Here is a 20,269-nt window from a genome sequence, read left to right as displayed (position 1 = left end):
GTGGTCGCTGCTCCACACGGAGATACACTGGTAGGAGATAATGTATCAGCTGATTTACATAGATCACCTTACCGTATTGTGTCAGGAATATTGGATGAGGCGTTTTCTTTTACCGGATGCAAAAAGATTATTTAGTAGAACCACCGTCGCTCCCATGACGATTGCAATTGGTTCAAAGAAATGTAAACAACCCAGAGCACTTTTTCTTCTATCCCAGAATGCCTCTGTGTGGTGTAGGCAGACCTTACTCCACGGTGCTGTGGAGATAGGTCTGGCAATGCAAGATATCCATGAGATGATAAATGTCAATAGTGTGGTACAGCTTGCAGAAATCAATGAATAGGTAAAAGTTTCAGTTATTACAGTTTCTGCAGGTTTTTACCAAATCCAATTTAAGACCTTTTATTATCATTATGAATGACATTTAAGATATTCATCACCACACCAACTAAGCCCTAAATTCAGTTTTCCCTTTACGCTCAATTTGAACAAGACTGGCGAAACAGGAAAGCCGATTGGCTGCAACACACTGGAAGTTACATGTTGGTCTCATTTGTAGTCATAGTACAGCGAATTACATCTGGACTACAAAAGAAAGAACTACACAACCACGGGCTAAAAAAAAGAGCATTAGGTAGCGTTACATTGACCTAGGAAAATTAAGACTTAGAACACAATACTTGAACAGATACAAGACTTTCAAGGCCTTAAAGTTTGATTTAGAAATGTCTGACCTTTTAAGACCTTTTAAGACACCGCTGAGATCCTGTATTAAAGCTATATTTACATTTGGATATCACCAATGCTGGCAGCTTTGGCAGGTTTACAGGCCCATACTGTAATGAAAATGTCTCTACTGCTGGATGTCCTCTTTAGATTCCGGTGCATGTTCAGTCATCCGTCAGTTTACACTCAAACCTCGGTGTCTGCCTCTTGCTCACGGCTGCAAACAAAAAGACTTAATTTCCGAATTGATTAGCAAGTTAACACTTAGGGATAATCCCTCGGAGTGAATTCAGCTCACACAAGACTGCAAATGAAGCTGTAAAGTATTGATTTGTTACCTACCGCCTGGTTTGGGGAGGGACTGGTGATTGTCATTAAGCAGCGCGGAGCCCTGTGGGACACACAAGCGTTTCTCTCGCCTGTCACCAGTGACGGACCGGTAATCTGGAATCTGTGCAGACGCCGGAGGGGACGCGGGTTCATGGTCAGTTTGGGACAGCCGGCCAATCAGAGAGCCGCAGCCATGTGGCCCCGGGGGCCCGTATCATTTCTCTTGGCCCCCTTTCAAGCGTCAATAACAAGCTTCTCCAAGTCCTTCACAGGATTACTCTCACCAGTAGAGTAATCTGATCAGTATGTAAACCACATGAGTCTCTCAATACCACAGTCATAGTTACCCTCTACAGTCTGCATTGTTTTGTAGTGAAATGCCTCATTCAGATTTGAAATCAACAAATCTTCCTGAATTTCCTTTATTTAATTATTTGTTTGCAAAAGTTAAAATGAAGCAATGCCTACTGGAAATTTCAAGACAGAATCAAGTAGGCCACGTCGGTCAGCGTGGTTGTTGGAAGGAAGATGAGGAAGAGGAAGAACTAAACGAGCAAGAGGAGGATGAAGAGATAGATATGGATAAAGAATCTATGGAACTAACCAACCCAGGACCTGCCTGCTGTGGGTCTCAGGGGGGATTACAGGAGCTACGGAGATGGAGGCAAGGCTGCAGGAGAGAGTGGAGCAACAGGTCCAGGAAGGCTGCTTCAGAGGATCACATCAACCGTGTTTTTATTATGGAGGGGCTGACTGATGATTTATTCATTTTTTATGCATTGATATGTCTATGTTTAAAGAGTGGGGGTTACATTCACCATCACTGGGGCTATCCAAAGCTGTGGGTTTAGTCTCATGTAGAAGGTGTAAGGTGGAGGACTGACAGCTAGACCTGTAACAATGTGATCAGAACACAGCAGAGAAAATCTACTTAGAAATATAGGAACTATAGCATAGAACAACCCAATGTAATTCTGCTAAATAAAACATCACATTCATTATTAACAGGACAAGAAATGGTGATGCATTGCACATAAACATACTGTACATAAAACAAAGGAAATACATTATCTCATCCAAGTATTGAGTATTGCACCAATGCCTTTCTAGATATTGCACATTCTATAACCACATTGGTGAGTGGTATCACCTGCGCTTAAACTCAGCATATTCAAGTCCCCCCCCCCCCAAATGCACACACACATCCCATATCTTATTCAGGAATTTCATTGAAAGCGGCACAAAGGAGAATACAAGACACCTGTTCAGCATCAGCTCATTCTCACTATTCATATCAGTTTTGCAGATATTTGTTCATAAAGTAAAGCATTGGACAGGCTGATAGTTTGACCCAATAACTGCAACATGAAAGCCTAAAGGATCACCAAAGTCATGAGAATTCCCCCTGTAGGGAACATGGTGATAATCCATCCAATCATTGTGGAGATATTTTAGTCTGGATCAAAGTGTTGGACCGAATGTAGTCTAGATCCAAAACCTGCCACTTCCAGGATTATTCAGGTGCCGCCGGAAATTCCACCAGATGTCCCTCTTTTTCTCCAGATATCCGTTAGCTGCTGCCAGGTTAGCAATGGTTAGCAGTCGAAGTTGATAACGACACATTAGCGTGTTGTTGTGCATGCAAACAGCGTACCAAATTGTCCACAGATAGAAGATGGACAGGACTGTGTGTCTGACTGATTCAGTTAGACATTTTCTGAAGTGTCCACCACTACTGCATCGTTTACAGATTTTACACTTCTTTTGTGTATACGCACGCAAATCACAAATGTCATAATCTGAAACTAATGCAGCTGATTACTAAACCTCTTTAAATAAGTCTGCAGGTATTTATGATGAATAAAAAGCAGTAATAATACTTTTTCATAAATAATATTGGTATTGCGCCAATTTGTACAAGAAACAGTCCTCCTGTACAATAAGGACACCGCATGACACAAGCAGACATAGAACGGACATAAAAACTGGGAAAGAATGTGATTATTAACAGAAAACAAAAAGGATAATAAAAACACACTTGAAGCAGTAGCGCCAAGCCTACAACTGGCCGTTGATCTGTAAAGTTTGATCTGTAAAGTTTGATCTGTAAAAATGGATCTGTAAAGTTCGATCTGTAAAGTTTGATCTGTAAAGTTCGATCTGTAAAAATTGATCTGTAAAGTTCGATCTGTAAAGTTTGATCTGTAAAGTTCGATCTGTAAAATTGATCTGTAAAGTTCGATCTGTAAAAATTGATCTGTAAAGTTCGATCTGTAAAGTTTGATCTGTAAAGTTCAATCTGTAAAGTTTGATCTGTAAAGTTTGATCTGTAAAGTTCGATCTGTAAAGTTTGATCTGTAAAGTTTGATCTGTAAAGTTCAATCTGTAAAGTTTGATCCGTAAAGTTTGATCTGTAAAGTTCGATCTGTAAAGGGCTGAAAGGGAACGAGGACAGGTGCGTTCCATTTCATTTCCCTGTGCTGTCCATGGAGCCTCCATGCCTTGTATGTTCCAACGTCATACCAAGGGCTGTGGGGAAGGGAAGGAGGGCATGTTGAACAGACTAATGAAACGCAGCCGCTGTATGTGTATGTCCTGTATGTATATTTGGGAGGACCTGTCCCAAACCCTGGGAAAACACATTTACACCGTGGACAACAAAGCCTCTCTCCCTCTCTCTCAACAACTATGAGTTGACTTTTTAACAGCTTTGACCTCATCATCGAGGCTCAGAGCATGGCGGATGGGAGCTCTGGGGGCCTCTGGCGAGCAGACGCACCCCGGGGCCTTTTCTTCACGGCCGTGAACTAGCTGACTAAGAGAAGGAATCAGTGAAACCTTCATGCACCTGTGGAGGGACCTCTGTTATGTCACGGTAAAAAAACAAGCACGGGAACACAAGGCTTTTACCCAGCAGCACTTTAATACAACCACATATCCTTAAAAGCCTCTCCTCGGCCTCTGAGACCCATCATCTTAACCCCCCTGTTGTCTTCAGGTCGAACTCGACCAGTTTTGAAAGTTTCATTTTGAGAAATGTGGGTTTCTTTCAAGCAAAAAATAAAACATGGTTCCATACAAAACTCTTCGCAAATAAAACATTATCAGATCTCTACTTTCACTGAATTTAGCATGTTTTATTATTACATTTTATAGCATTTGAGATAAAAAAAAACAGTATCCTGATTAAACTTTGATAGTATCTGATTTTCTACTCAATCATGACTAATTGTAACTGGACAAAATTTATTTTCCAACTAAAAATGAGGTAGGCTATTATTTGATATGTTTAGGGCGTGTCCAGATCCATTTTAGCAAGTTTGACAGCGGTCAAAAGGGTGAATGCGCCAGACGCGGGGTTCAAAAGGGTCGTGCTTCCTGTCTTCATTAATCAGGTGTGTTCTGGGCCGTGGCTGGGCACATTTTAATAAATAACCGGTAAAATAACAATGAAATGCTGCGTTATTGACCTGCGTTATATCACTTTCTGCTGCCGCGAGATAACAATACTCCCAGAATGCACCTGAACACACCTTCCTGTAAGACCAGCATGCCCATGGGTGCACAGATGGGCGCAGGTAATCTCATTTAGTTGTAAGGCAGAGATACAGTAGTGCAGAGAATCCCCACGGTTACCACACATTGATTTCTGGCATTTAATGATGGAGAGATGTCCTCCAGTGGACGGGAAGACAACACAAGGGTTAAGCACTCACAGGTAATATTCTGGTAAAGTTCTGTGTCCCGCTGCTTCACTTGCTGTCCTCCTGGATGTCAAACTGTCTGCTGGACTTGGTGGATTCCAGCATGAGTTCGTACAGCTGGCCTATCTGGTCGTCCTGGAAGCTGCTGAGGGCCCCCTCCGACAGGTCGGCCCCAAACTTCACTGAGCTGAGGGGCCTCCCCGCTGACTGCAGTACCTGAGTCTGCAGGGTGTCCTTGTATTTCTGTGAAGGGTGTGGGGGGGGACAGGACAGGGGACAGGACAGGAATAGCAGCGTTGTTTAGCACCTGGTCTTCCACCCCAACTCCACTTTCCCATTCATTAAACACATCACGCAGTGTGACAGGTGGAACACACGGTACCAGATAGGGGTGGAACGGGTCCCAAAACTCACCATCAGATCAGTTTTTGGATCAGCACAAAAAGGGGAATTAAGATATGATTTAATAAAACTTTAAATTTGAAATAAAACTTTCAACAATAATTACTTATTTCCCCAGTAAATTGCAGTTAAACAACAAAAAACAATATACAATAACTTGAATGCACCAAGAGACTGACAACAGAAGAGACAAGTACAAAGTTAACTGAATCAGGACCCTGTAAATCGGGAAATCACTGGTGATACCCGTCCTAATGGTTATGTAATAAATTATCACAACAATAAGAGGGTTTAGTCCACACCTGTTGGAAGACAAGATATTCTTTTTTTGTAACTAAATCCCATGTGCTGAGTCATATCAACAGTAAATGTCTCCTCCAAAGCCTCATAAGGCGTATTTCTCTGTGACACACACACACACACACACACACACACACACACACACACACAACCACACCCCCCACCACACACACACACACACACACACACACACACACACACACACACACAGCAGTTTCTTTTGACTCAATCCCACACACACCATCATGCTGCCCCAAACACTCACTACAACACCAAATGTGGATTAATCCACTGCTGAAAATAGTCCCCAACTAATACCTCCTCCTGTTGGAGTAACGTTTGATATGCTGAGCCTCCGTCAGCAGACACCAATCAACCTGCCACAGACAGGTCAGTGAAGTCCGCAGGTTTAACACATCGTTGGTTTTGGCTTTTGTTGATGGTAAGAGGAATATAGAATAACAACCATGTTCTCCTTTGAATGAATGTAAAGCTCAGACCAAGACACTCCCAGCCTGAAATCAGGGACACTTTGGCATTTAAAAAAAAAACCTTTTCAACATCTGGCAAGTTACGTCCCAGTAGCTCAGTCCGTAGGGAGTTGGGTTGGGAACCGGAGGGTCGCTGGTTCAAGTCCCCATATGGACCAAAGTCTGGTGGTGGACTGGTAGCTTGAGAGGTGGTAGTTCACCTCCTGGGCACTGCCAAGGTGCTCTTGTGCAAAGCACAAAACCCCAAACTGCTCACAGCACCTTTCCATGGGCAGCCCCCCCACTCTGACATCTCTCCATTAGTAACTGTATAGGTCCTGAGCATGTGTGTGGAATTCAGGCCTTTGTGTATTAACAACAGAGTGTAAAATGTAGTTTCCCTTGTGGAATTAATAAAGTATGATACAAACAAAAAAAATAAGTATTTAGCATCTCTGTAGGAATGTGATGAATTCTTTTTCCCTATAATCACCATTTGTACAATGTAGCGGTGGGTAAATTCTCAAATTGATGCTGTTGGTCTTGGACATTACAGTAGGCTATATGCTGGGGGGGGTGTTCTTGAACACTACGTAGGCTATATGCTGGGGGGGGTCTTGAACACTACAGTAGGCTATATGCTGGGGGGGGTCTTGAACACTCATTAGGCTTATGCTGAGGGGGGGTCTTGACACTACAGTAGGCTATATGCTGAGGGGGGTCTTGAAACACTACAGTAGGTATATGCTGGGGGGGGTCTGAACACTACATTAGCTTATGCTGAGGGGGGGTCTTGAACACTACAGTAGGCTATATGCTGGGGGGGGGTCTTGAACACTACAGTAGGCTATATGCTGGGGGGGGTCTTGAACACTACAGTAGGCATATGCTGGGGGGGGTCTTGAACACACATTAGGCTATATGCTGAGGGGGGTCTTGAACACTACAGTAGGCTATATGCTGGGGGGGGTCTGAACACTATCTAGGCTATATGTGGGGGGGGGTCTTGAACACTGCAGTAGGCTATGACATTAATGCGATTGATCATGATTAAATATTTGAATTGTTTGACAGCACTAGTTTTCATGCATTGATATTTTTTATTGTAGACCCATAAAACATGGTTTCAAATCTTATGTATTTTTCTAAAAATATAAACAATTCATGACTAAGCAACACTGCACTAATCTGTTTCATCAGGTGTGTCAAACACCCGCCAGGGCTGACGCCTCTTCCAGGTCGACGTCACCACGGTGATGACGACGGTGATGACCTGGCGATTACATGTCACCGCTACGGTTTTCATTCTGATAAAACGTCCCTGGTACCTGCTAACAGGTACTTTATTTGGTACCACCTCAGTCCAGGCTCCAAGCTGCTGAGGCGACACCAAAAGGTGACGTGATAAACTGCAGACTGCTGATTGGTCGGAGAGAATCGTCACTAATCACTGCGTCGTCACCGCTAGCGACAGACGGGTTTTTATTTTTTGATGCCTCCAGCTTCTTTAGAAACTAAATGCGTTTCTGACAAAAGAATCACACACATCTTCCACGTTCTGTGTGTGTCGCATTAGGTCACGAAAGTTTCCCGCCGTGTTGCTATGACAACCAGCCATGCTTGTCTCACGCGTGATGCGGTAAGAGATCTGCAATGGAAGAGGAGGACGGGGCACCGCGGTCAAGCCGAACATCAATGGTTAGCACCACTGATGTCATAGGTCCAACCATAGGACATAACTGCACATTTCTTATTCCTATCTAGTCATCACAACATTAAAAATATGAAGGTTCACTGTATAGTAAACTCAAGGTTAGGTTTTTTTGATTTACAGTATTGATATTGCTCAGACCCAAGCTGTCCAGATCCTACAGAGTGAAGGGTCTAGTTGTGTGGTGAGTCAGTGCTGTCAGTGGTGCGTGTGAATCACCTCCGTCTGCTTCACTGCTGAGGAACTGTCCAGCACTTGGACATGGGCGCACAGCGACTGTCTGATGTTTGTCCATTCTGAACGCATCTCGGGGTTTTGTGCACGTCAATGTTAAGCAATAAATCCATTTTATCTCAGAGATGGGTTTTTTCTCCTGCACATAATGTAATTATGTTGACCATTTGCCAAGGGGAAGTATCCTCCAGAGGCATCTTAAAGGAACACTACCACAGCGTGACCCAGTGCTCATGCTTACTTCAGCATTCAAAGACTTTTTGAAGAAGTCTTTTGCATCTGGATTCGTAACATTAAAGCTATAGTGCGTGACTTTTTGATATTAATGACAAGCTAATCAAGCCTATCATCTCCACACAACTCTCTCTGGATGTCTCAGTCCGGCTATGTTCAGGAGATTGTCGTCCGGCAGAAACTCGAGTGAAGATAAGGACCTCTTCTGAGGAGTCTATGTTTTTTTAATTCTGTGTCCTCCTTGGCAACTAGCATCTGTGTGGAGGAGTGGTGGGGGTGGTCTGTGATCACAGAAGGCTTGTATCATGTGGATAAGCCGGCGGTGTCCTTGTTATTACTTTGAATTCCTCATGGGGGCGACAGAAACTACTCACTACAGCTTTAACAGGGCTCTGCCTGTAGGCTCGTGCTAGTGTTACATCTTAAAACCGGTTCTGTATTATGCTAAAGAACGGACCGGTATGCCAACCTTTACCACTAGGTGCCGTACTGTACTCAGCAACCGCTCCCGGGTGGATTTAATGAGACCACTTCCGACCACGTGGTGGCGGGAAAGCACCTCAAAGTCATGGCTTTTCTTCCCCGCAGTGTTTAAACTTTGCTTTTGTGTTTTTTTTTACTCTGCTCTTTCATCGCCTTCAGAATCAGAATCAGCTTTATTCGCCAGGTATGAAGACACATACGAGGAATTTGACTTAGGTTGGAGCAAGCCTTCGGGCAGAACCAAATAGTTGTCACAGTAACTCCACCATACATGGTCTTGTCAACCCGACACATGTGATCATTCTAGTGAACAAAGACCACTCCCACCGCTACTGAAATATGACCTTCTTGACTGCTCGCAGTAACGCGTCACGCCTCAACATGTCGACGACGACCAACGAAAACAATGAAGACGGCCATTCTCGACTAGCTCCCTGCCAACGAGGAGGATCCCACCACTGATGATTTAAAACTCAGCACGCTGACAGCGAGGCAGGAGGAATCATACAGCGTGTTCACCACACCCCCGAGCCCCGAGGCTGAACACACGCAACAAAGAAGCCCTCGGGTGGGGTAACTGCAGCGGCGGACCCCACATCTGCTGCCCCATCCCCAAAAAGGTGATAGATGGGGAAGTGTCCACACCCCATGCAGACAGTGAGATGGATCCTTCCCGTCTATCTGTACTATCTTATTAATAAAAGGCAAAAAAATAATATCCAAAAAACAAGGATTCCAACATATTATTTCATCTTTGGTTGATTGTTTGGTGTATTTAATCACACTGCAATTTACTTCAGAGATTTCAAGAATGTGTATTTTTTTTTTAAACAACCTAAGCCTTTGCAACGGACTTGTCCTCTCTGATTTCTTTTTGTTCCGTTTATTAGAATGTTACGTACTGCTACCTCAAAAAAACAGGAAGTGAATAGCCTTTGCAACAGAGCGACACGACCGTTACACTGTTGTGTAGGAAGAGGGCACTTTACTTGAGTTGTTCACCTTCTGAAATCAAAGTTTATTTTGGGAATCATGATAACGCCTCTGATTGCACATTAATACAAATCTAAACCGTGACAGAATGTACTCTTTTAAAACTTTACTTTTACTACTTTGGCCTAAACGGCCTAATACTATTTTAGATGTTACTTGTAGGTAGGACTGTTTATGGAAAAATCGTGATCACAAATTTGTTGGTCAATATTAAAATCATGATTAATTAACACAAATTCTCACTGACTACTTTTACATGCACACAATATTCGGATTTTCGGCCTTATTCCGAAAAAGACGATATTCCGACTAAGCTGTTCACACGGGTAATGAAAGGGAATATTCCAGTAATATTCCCGTTTGTAGGGTGCAAAGTAAGATTGAGTTCCAGAGGTGGAACACAGCGTCCCTCTTTCAAACCAAGTCGGCATAGCGATGTAACCTGCTGATATCCAAGTCTTTAATAATGTTTAAAAGTAGCTGTGTTTCTCCTTCTTATATTAAACTGTCGGCTGGTTGAATTGTGTACAGTAACCATAGCAATGTACAGAGCTGAATAAAAACCCAGTTTGAGATGCATATTCTATTCTGAACGCACTGTATACATATCTAAAGAATGCCTCTAAAACCTGAATAATACCGGAATATCCCACATGTCCTGATCTCAAAATGCTATGTTCAGAACAAGGCCTTATTCTGAATATCCAACCAGAATATGCTGCATACATGACTGGAAAACTGTCATATTCGTATTAACAGTGTGCATGTAAATAATAATAATATATACTGTTCATTGATCCCCAGTGAGGAAATTACAATTTACACTCTGTTTGGTAGTAATCACTACACACACAGGCCTGGAACACACACACACACACACACACACACACACACACACACACACATGCTCAGGACCTATTCATGCACTAATGGAGAGATGTCAGAGTGGGGGGGGCTGCCAGCTGGACCAGCACCCTGAGCAGTTGGGGGGGTACGGTGCCTTGCTCAAGGGCAGCTGGCAGTGCCCAGGAGGTGAAGTGGCATCTCTCCAGCTACTGATCCACACTCCGTAAGGGGACTTGAACCAGCAACCCTCCGGTTCCTAACCCACATCCCGGCGGACTGAGCTACTGCCCCCCCCAAACGTACTCAATGTCTTTTGAAACAATGTTACCTAGCAACGATTTTAGGGTGTCCTCTTCATCCTCTGTATGGACAGTTTGAGCTTCGGAGTACCAAAGGCAAGATCTAACTGGGTAAATTAAATATGTATACCTCTCATAACAATAAACTGTTAAATGACTCAGCTGATGATCAGTGTTCCATATGGCGAATTTAAGCTTTTTATCCATTTGGGCTTTGGCCATCACATCCTCTACAGGTGTTTTACTGCTAACATCTCGACATCTCTTCACTGCATTTTAATACTCCCTCATCTTTTCCTTTGTTCCCTACAAACACATTTCTCTTTGGGGAAAGCTTGCTTGCCCAACAGAGCACATTTATTTATTTTGATCCATTTATTTCAGAGGCACCCATGGGAGTTTTCAAACTCCCATGGGTGCATCTGAAATAAATGGATTACACAGTGAACACTCAGTGTCATAATCTCATTTGGAGTCCTGCCCGTCGTCTGTTCCCACTCCTTGGTATTTTTCCGAGGACGCCGAGATACAGCCTGCTTTCGAAAGAATGGACGGGGGGGAATGACAGTTAGGTGAGAGTTTGTTTTGGTAGAGCTCTGCTATATTCATTACATAATGCACTTTGCTGTGTTCTTAATAACTGTCAAATACAGCAAATGGTGCAAACTGGTATGTATGGGAATTAGATTTTCATGTGTATTAATGAGTCCCTCCAGGATTTTAACGCCAATTCAACCAATCACAACATTTTTGCAAATTTGACCAATAACCAGAGTTCCCCTTGACTTCAACCAATCCCAGCAGTCCCATGTGCCAGACTCTGTGGAGCATGTGACTCTGAGAGCCTTTTTTCTGACGAGACGCGTGTTGACTCGAACATCTCACATTTACCACACACACACACACACACACACACACACACACACACACACACACACACACACCCACACACACACACACACACACACACACACACACACACACACACACACACACACACACCTCAACAACCAACTGACAGACATGTTGATATTTAATTTATGCAATAATTTTTAAACTTTTTTGCAACTTTCTTTGTCTCCCGCAACAAACACACAAAAAACATCGCAACTTTTATTGCGATTTTTTACAAAAACTCCCGTAACATCAGACAGTTAAAAAACTATATCTTATCACTTAGTTTTCACACAGATAAACAATATGTGATTAATTTGCAATTCCTCACGAGTTAACTATGGCCAATCAAGCGACTAATCGTGAATAATTTAATTGAGTGAGAGCCCTAATATACTGTACACATATAGCCTACATGTATATTTACATATACAGAAATGGAATGCAATTCTAAATCAGGTTTCCTATACTTTTTAGTTCAGCAAGAACAGAAAATCACCATGTCCATTGCTATAATGTTAAACGTGGAAAATGTGGAAAAGAAGAAATGTTGTGGGGAGCTGATTGTGAGATTCATTCATCTTATCGTCTAACCACAACTTGTTTGGAGACTTGGGTTTTTGTTCCAAACAAACACAGAATCAGCTGGATCGATCCGTTCCTGTGTGTGTGTTCTTGTTTAACCATATTCATGGGGTCCACAAACCGGGAGTTCAGTATACTTGTGGGGTCTCAACAGCTTTGTGGGGTCAAAATGTTGGACCCCACAACTTTTAAGGGCTGTTTGAGGGTTAAGACCTGGTTTTAGGATTAGGGTTAGAATTAGGTTATGGTTAAGGTGAGGGATAGGGGCAAGGGAATGCATTGATGATTGATGATCAATGATGGGTCCCCACAAAGATAGTGCCACGCACTATATGTGTGTATGTGTGTTGTTTACATTCCTCCTCATGCACATTTATGAAAATGCACTACAGTAATGCACAGATTCTTTGTGTAGCATAAAGGGAATATATTGCATTTTGTTGTGCAACCCTGTGTTGTATAATGGCAATACATTAATCTTAAACCATATACTGTTTAAAGCAGTTTTAAGTATGAATAATTACATACATAAATAAATACAGCTACAATACATTTTTTTTTTAATTTAGGAGCACACACACGCTCTGGGAAAAGTTACCTTCGAGACCTGAGCTGCCCCCCCTTACAATGCTCTGAATATGAACGCCATACATCATTTAGGTTTCACTGGTGTTCCCCATTTGGCCAATACAGCGAACCTAAAATTAAAATAATAAGCTATTAAAACTCGCGCCATGAGAGTATCTGTCCACACGGGGCCAGCAGTCCAGCTCAGGTGTTTGACTCACCGATTTATCATGGACAACTTTGGCTTTTTGTTGTTTTGGTTTGGCTAAGTTTATCCAGCAATTAGGCAGAGACCTTAGTGTCATTTCTCTGTACATGCCCAACCAAATCCAGACATGAGTGTCACACAGAGGTTTTAGTCACACTAAGTTTTGCCTAGGATTTTTTCCATTTAAAAAAACACAGCCAAAAGAGTGCGTATATAATGAAACGCCAAGTCATCCCGACTGGGACCAAAGCAAATGGACTCTGCATACTGATACAGTGAGGCATAATGAAAGAGCCTACCTCCTCCCCGGTGGCTTCACAGCTACTGCACTGACAAAGGGATTCCAGCTGCAATCACCATCTACTTCATTAGGCAGATTGGCTGCAGATGGGTGCTTTACCGTCCCCAGCGGTGCATAATTGTGCTGGAAAACATTGGCTCTCACCCATAGTGACATACAGAAAGGACCTGGCATAGTCTCATGATTATTCTGGGAACTGGAGGAGGAGTCGCAAATATACTGATCCCCCATCACCACATGAACCCAGGTAGGTTGTCTGATGCTAGAGTCAGGCTCTGGGCCATAAAGCGTGATTGATGCTTCTGTCAAGGCTCCACACAGAGCTCTTGTCCTAAGCTACGTGAGTGGTCTGAAGTTTATAATTGGTGTGTGCATCCATCTCTTTAAGAGAATAGCAGGTCCGGCATGTTGTGTGCGTGGGGGGTGGGTGTTGGAGCGAGTGACAGCGATTAGCTCCGGAGCGAGTTCAGACTCTAGAGTCCTAGTGAGAGAAACAAAGAGTCTCCCCTGGTCTTTCTGACCACGGTGGGACATCGGCAGCAGGAGAAGTTCATGTTGTTCATGGAGCAGGAGAACCAGGAAATGACTCGGGGGGGAAATGCAACGCTACCAAGCCACAATCTGACGGAAAACAGTAACTGAAACATAACGTCTACTTGTGCATTGGGGGGGGGGGGGTTAAAGAACACAACAGGAAGTCACACACACGGGCCGTTTGATGACACTCACACCGCCGCACAACCCTGCCGCAGACGCCAATTTCTTTTCAACATACCAGGACTGGGAGTACCAAGGACTTTCTGAAACTATTTGACTCTGATTCACCAGGTCCCGATTTGATTACATGTTGGAATCAATATCCAATACGTTAGGGACATTTAAGTTACAATACCAATTTTGCATTCTTATGCTTATGAGAACATATGCTGTAAATTGGACAGGCAAGCAGCAACCCTCAACTATTTATTTGAATGCACCAGGTTGATGTTTTCATTTAGAAATGACCCCAAAATGTTTGTTACCGGTACTTTTTACTTAAAAGCATTCTAACATGACAACTCATTATTTCACTGTTTACATAACAAGGTAATATTGGCCAAGAAGATCTGATTATCTCTGATATATTTAATATTAAACATTCCTAAAGCGGACAGTGAAAGTTACTTCCCTACAGACCTTTCCTAACTGTCTGAAGATAATAGTAATAGTAATAATAATAATAATAAACTACCAACAATAACACATGTTGAGCAGTAAGCAGATTTACGCTGTAGGTGAAAACTATAACCTAACTATTAATATGCGTTCCAGTCCCGTGGTGTGACTCACTGGTTAGTGAAGCTGCTCTGCCCTCATGTGGTGAAGGGCTGACATAACACGGCTATAATAATTCATACTGTTTATTACTGTCTATGAATAAGTCGCCAAAGACTACATCATGACAAGTGAAGCATCCATCCCTTTGTGTCTATCCTGCGGTCTACTTTATTCCTTTATAATGCCCATATTTAATTTGGACTTTTTTAAACTTCATCCTTGCAGTTTTTATATTACTACAATATGTCTACATTATTCTCTCACGATGTCCATATTTAATGCTGGTCTTTAGGCTTTATCCTTGCATTATTGGACTTATTTGCACAACACACATATTATGACACACACTCTCATAGAGCACCATACCTTACTATGCAGACTGACTCAAGGGGTCAGTCCCTGTCCCTGCCCCTGTCCCTGTCCAGTGTCTCATGCTTAAACATCCTTAGTACAGCCATGTGGCTTTTTTTAGTATCTTTTCTTTTATTGTCCATATTTTTCATGTTTATTTGTCATTTTATCATGCTGTTTATGATGTATGTGTATGTTGTGTGTGATGTCTTTAAGATCCTGGGACCCTGAATTTCCCCTTGGAGATCAATAAAGTAAGTATCTATCTATCTATCTATCTATCTATCTATCTATCTATCTATCTATCTATCTATCTATCTATCTATCTATCTATCTATCTATCTATCTATCTATCTATCTATCCATCCATCCATCCATCCATCCATCCATCCATCCATCCATCCATCCATCCATCCATCCATCCATCCATCCATCCATCCATCCATCCATCCATCCATCCATCCATCCATCCATCTATCCATGTAAATAGGTTTGGAATTATTTTTACAACTGAAAAAAAAAAAAAAAAGTACTACAGAGTGAAAGTACTGAAATAAAAAGTTACCATTGGGTGCCGTAACCAAATTGCCAATACTGTGTGTGTCTACTTCGTCCACAGTAATCCCACCAATCGGTTCCTCATTGTCCCAGTTAGAGATGAAATATGGTAAACATATTCAGCAGCCATCACTGACAACAAGTTCATGTCCCCAGTCATTTTCAGTGAAATGTGGGGGCACCTCAGGTGGACCTTACACTCTACAATGGACACCCTTAAGGTGCCTATTTTATAGGCTGATTCAGACTCAATATTTTACAATTTGACCACTTTTAGGCCCAAGAAATCAATGATTTATCATTTATCCACCAGAACCTTTTAGAACTATCCCCAACAGTGTACACAGGGCTTTGAAACAGCATGTAGCACCCATATTTGATTAATATATGAATGCTTTTTAACAGGGCCGCAATTAGCTGATTATTCCCTAGGCCTGATATGTAATCTGGTAAGAGGCGGAGCTACTGAGGAAAGGCTACCGACTTTGCTATTTCTACGGACTAAAAGAAGAAGAAAAAGGTAAACAATGGCAAAGAAAAGCACTTTGAATACTTCAGAATGTCTGCACAACGATTGGATGAGCTACTTGTTCGGATCGAGCCTTTCATTCACCATAGAAGAAGTGATGTTAACCCAGGACGTTTACCAGAGAGACCTGCAGTCACTCTGAGTCCTGGCATCTGGTTCCCCTCAGACTCAAGAAGAGGAGGTGGGGCACTTTAAATCCCGACCTGGCGCGCGCCAACGTGACGTCAAAATGACGTAGATCTCACTGGCGCGCGCCAGGTCGGGACCGGAGCCTGTACAGAGGCCTTAAGGGGAATGCTGGTGATGCTGAGCCGATGTCACGACCAAAAGGTAGCGACTGGTGAGGGCAGATCCAGAGTGGCTCGGAGCAGATCCAGTAGTTCTAAACTTTAACAGAGGACCCGCCTTCAAGGAAGTCAACACTTTGCACCACTTTGCAACAAGTAGCCTCCAAGATGTTAACGAGAGACTTCTGGAATGTCAACCCAGTAAAAATGGACCTACTTAACCAAGTTGGTTCACTGCTGGCTACAAGTTAGCATCAAACACAACAAAGGCTGTCAGTGGAATGGAGTTTAGAGCTAACGTTAGCATCAAACAACCATAGATAGCTACAATGTTTCTAAAAGGATTTCCATCTTCTGTTGTTTGAAATGAGAAAACTTTATTATTTCATGGTTTTCACTAATTTCAGTATGACACGTTATGCCGTAAACTGTTTAAATCTGAGCATGCATGACTCACATCTGCACTCAGCTCACATCTGCACTCAGCTCACATCTGCACTCAGCTCACATCTGCTCTCGACTCACATCTGCACTCGGCTCACATCTGCACTCGGCTCACATCTGCCACTCGGCATCAACATCTGCACTGGCTACATCTGCATCGCGTCTCACATCTGGATCGCGGGACTCACATTGCACTTGGCACACATCGCACTCGGCACACCATCTGCACTCGGCTCACTCTGCACTCAGCACACATCTGTTCTCAACTCACATCTGCACTCGGCTTCACATGTCTCGACTCACATCTGCACTGGCTCCACATATCGGTCTCGGCTCACATCTGCACTCAGGCCCACAACTCGGTCTCAACTCACATCTGCACTCGGCTCACATCTGCACTCGGCTCACATCTGGTCTCGGCTCACATCTGGTCTCGGCACACATCTGCACTCGGCACACATCTGCACTCGGCACACATCTGGTCTCGACTCACATCCGGGAGTGAAAGCCAGACTCTGTTCTAATGAAAGGGACCAGAGTTTGGGAGGACCATGCTAGTATTGAAGTGGGTTACTTGAACACCCACTGAGAACAAACATCCTTTGAAATCTACCAATATAATGCATCCTTCTTAATCAAAGTAAAAAATATTAACTCGTAAAAAAACGACTAGATACATTTAATGAATGGTAGGTGTGGCTAATTTGGGATAGAAATCCACAGGAGACACTTGAATACCTCTGTCCACCATGTTGGCTATGACCAGGGAATAACGAGGCTAATGATAACTAATGAATTATTACATTGTGCTGTAAGTAAGAGGTGGCGTTTAGTAAGTTCATTGTAAAAAAAGATGAATATGTGGGTCTGAGTATAGAGTAGAACAGTGAGCCTATCAACAATCATGTAAAATTTAACCCTTGTGTTGCCTTCCTGTCCAAATGTAATTCTTTTTACTTTTTTATATTTTGGGTAATTAAAAAGAACATTGATATAGGACAACATGAGGACAACATCAAGGCAACATGGGGACAACATGAGGACAACATCAAGGCAACATGGGGACAACATGAGGACAACATGAGGACAACATCAAGGCAACAAAAGGGCAACATGAGGTCAACATGAAGAAAACATGGAGACAACATGGGGACAACATAAGGACAACATCAAGGCAACATGAGGACAACATGGGGACAACATGGGGACAACATGGGGACAACATCAAGGCAACATGGGGACAACATGAGGACAACATGAAGGCAACATGAGGCAACATGAAGGCAACATGGGACAACATGAGGACAACATAAGGCAACATGAGGACAGCATGAGGAACAACATGAGGACAACATGAAGGCAACATGGGCAACATGAAGGCAACATGAAAGCAAAATGAGGAAAACATGAGAGACAACATGAGGCCAACCTGAAGGCAACATGAGGACAACATGAGGACAACATGAGGGACAACATGAGGCAACATGAGGGCAACATGAGGCAACATGAGGACAACCTGGGACAACATGAGGCAACATGAAGACAACATGAGGACAACCATGAGGACACACTGAAGGCAACATGAGGACAACATGAGGACAACATGAGGACAACATGAGGAAACATGAAGGCAACACTGAGGACAACATGAGGACAACAATGAAGGCACATGGCGGAAACATGGACAACATGAAGGCAACATGAGGACAACATGAGGACAACATGAGGACAACATGAAGGCAAACATGAGAACAAACATGAAGGCAACATGAGGACAACATGAGGACAACATGAGACAACATGAGGACAACATGAAGGCAACATGAGGACAACATGAGGGAACATAAGGGCAACATGAAGGCAACATGAGGACAACATGAAGGAAAATGAAGAACATGAGGCCAACATGAAGGCAACATGAAAGCAACATGAGGACAAACATGAGGACAACATGAGGACAACATGAGGAAAAATGAGGACAACATGAGAAAAACATGAAGGCAACATGAGGACACATGAGGACAACATGAGGAACATGAGGACAACTGAAGGCAACATGAGGACAACATGAAGACAACATGAGGACAACATGAGGGCAACATGAAGGCAACATGAGGACAGCATGAGGACAGCATGAGGACAGCATGAGGACAACATGAAGGCAACATGAGGACAACATGAAGGCAACATGAGGACAACATGAAGGCAACATGAGGGCAACATGAAGGCAACATGAAGGCAACATGAGGACAACATGAGGACAACATGAGGACAACATGAGGACAACATGAGGACAACATGAAGGCAACATGAGGGCAACATGAGGGCAACATGAGGGCAACATGAAGGCAACATGAGGACAACATGAAGGCAACATGAAGGCAACAGAGGACAACATGAAGGCAACATGAGGACACATGAGGACAAACATGAGGACAAACATGAAGGCACACTGAGGACAACATGAGGACAAACATGAAGGCAAACATGAGGACAACATGAGGAAACATGAAGGAAACATGAGGACACATGAAGGCAACATGAGGACAACATGAGGACAACATGAAGGCAACATGAGGACAACATGAAGGCACATGAGGACAACATGAAGGCAACATGAGGACAAACATAGGACAACATGAAGGCAACATGAGGACAACATGAAGGCAACATGAGGGGACAAACATGAGAAGGGCAACATGAGGCAACATGAGGACAACATGAAGGCAAACATGGGACAACATGAGGGCAACATGAGGACAATGAAGGCAAAACATGGAAGGCAACATGAGGGCAACATGAGGACAACATGAAGGCAACATGAGGGCAACATGAGGGTTAAATGGAGAGATTTATGAATGGGGTTTGGTTGGTGCGACTTCTAAGTATGAAACGGTTTACCTCCCACTCTGTCATGAAGCACTTCACCTCCTCGGACGACGCCCCTTTGTTTCTCCTGAACTCGTCCTTCACATACTGGTCCCCGAGGGCTCTCAAATCGATGGGCAGGAACCGGTGCAGGACCAGAATCCTCTTGTACAATGACCGGACTTTGGAGACATGAGCGGAAGCCGCCATAACGTCGAGGACCGCAGACTAACGGGGCCTACCAGGGACTGTTTGATTCAACTGTTAACAGCGGACAGACATAACGGCGTTAAAGGACAGAGACAGCAAGACATTCCCAAGGATAGTTACTCAAAACATGTCCTTGTTTATCCCGGAAAGGAACCTTCTTCTTCTGGTTCAAACGAGCCAAAGGGCGCATGCCCGCCACCTACCGGCCGGAAGCAGTATACACTCGAGATTTATTAACGAAAAAACATTCAACACAAACACTTTCTATTTTCTCTGGAGTTAATGAAGTATCTATACATTTTCCCAGATGCCCTCCCACAAATATAATTTTTTTACTTCGTTTCTCACACAGGTCAACAGATTCTGTTTGACTACAGTAGTATCAAGGTTTTTTTAACCCTAAAATGGGTAAGGTTTA

General features: G+C 43.2%; 1 protein-coding gene across 1 annotated transcript; it reads right to left on the bottom strand.

Annotated features, from left to right (window-relative positions):
* Positions 1-3,959: 3,959 nt before the first annotated feature.
* Positions 3,960-20,014, bottom strand: LOC116693472 (succinate dehydrogenase assembly factor 3, mitochondrial). The gene is made up of 2 exons (XM_032522474.1): positions 19,675-20,014; positions 3,960-5,003 (listed from the first exon to the last, which is right to left on the bottom strand). Exons 1-2 carry the CDS (start codon positions 19,849-19,851, stop codon positions 4,809-4,811), a joined length of 372 nt encoding a protein of 123 aa, XP_032378365.1. The 5' UTR covers positions 19,852-20,014; the 3' UTR covers positions 3,960-4,808.
* Between the last annotated feature and the right edge of the window lie 255 nt (positions 20,015-20,269).

This window comes from Etheostoma spectabile, chromosome 8 (assembly GCF_008692095.1).
Source record: "Etheostoma spectabile isolate EspeVRDwgs_2016 chromosome 8, UIUC_Espe_1.0, whole genome shotgun sequence".
Taxonomy (NCBI): domain Eukaryota; kingdom Metazoa; phylum Chordata; class Actinopteri; order Perciformes; family Percidae; genus Etheostoma; species Etheostoma spectabile.
This window is presented reverse-complemented; position numbering and strand designations above follow the sequence as displayed.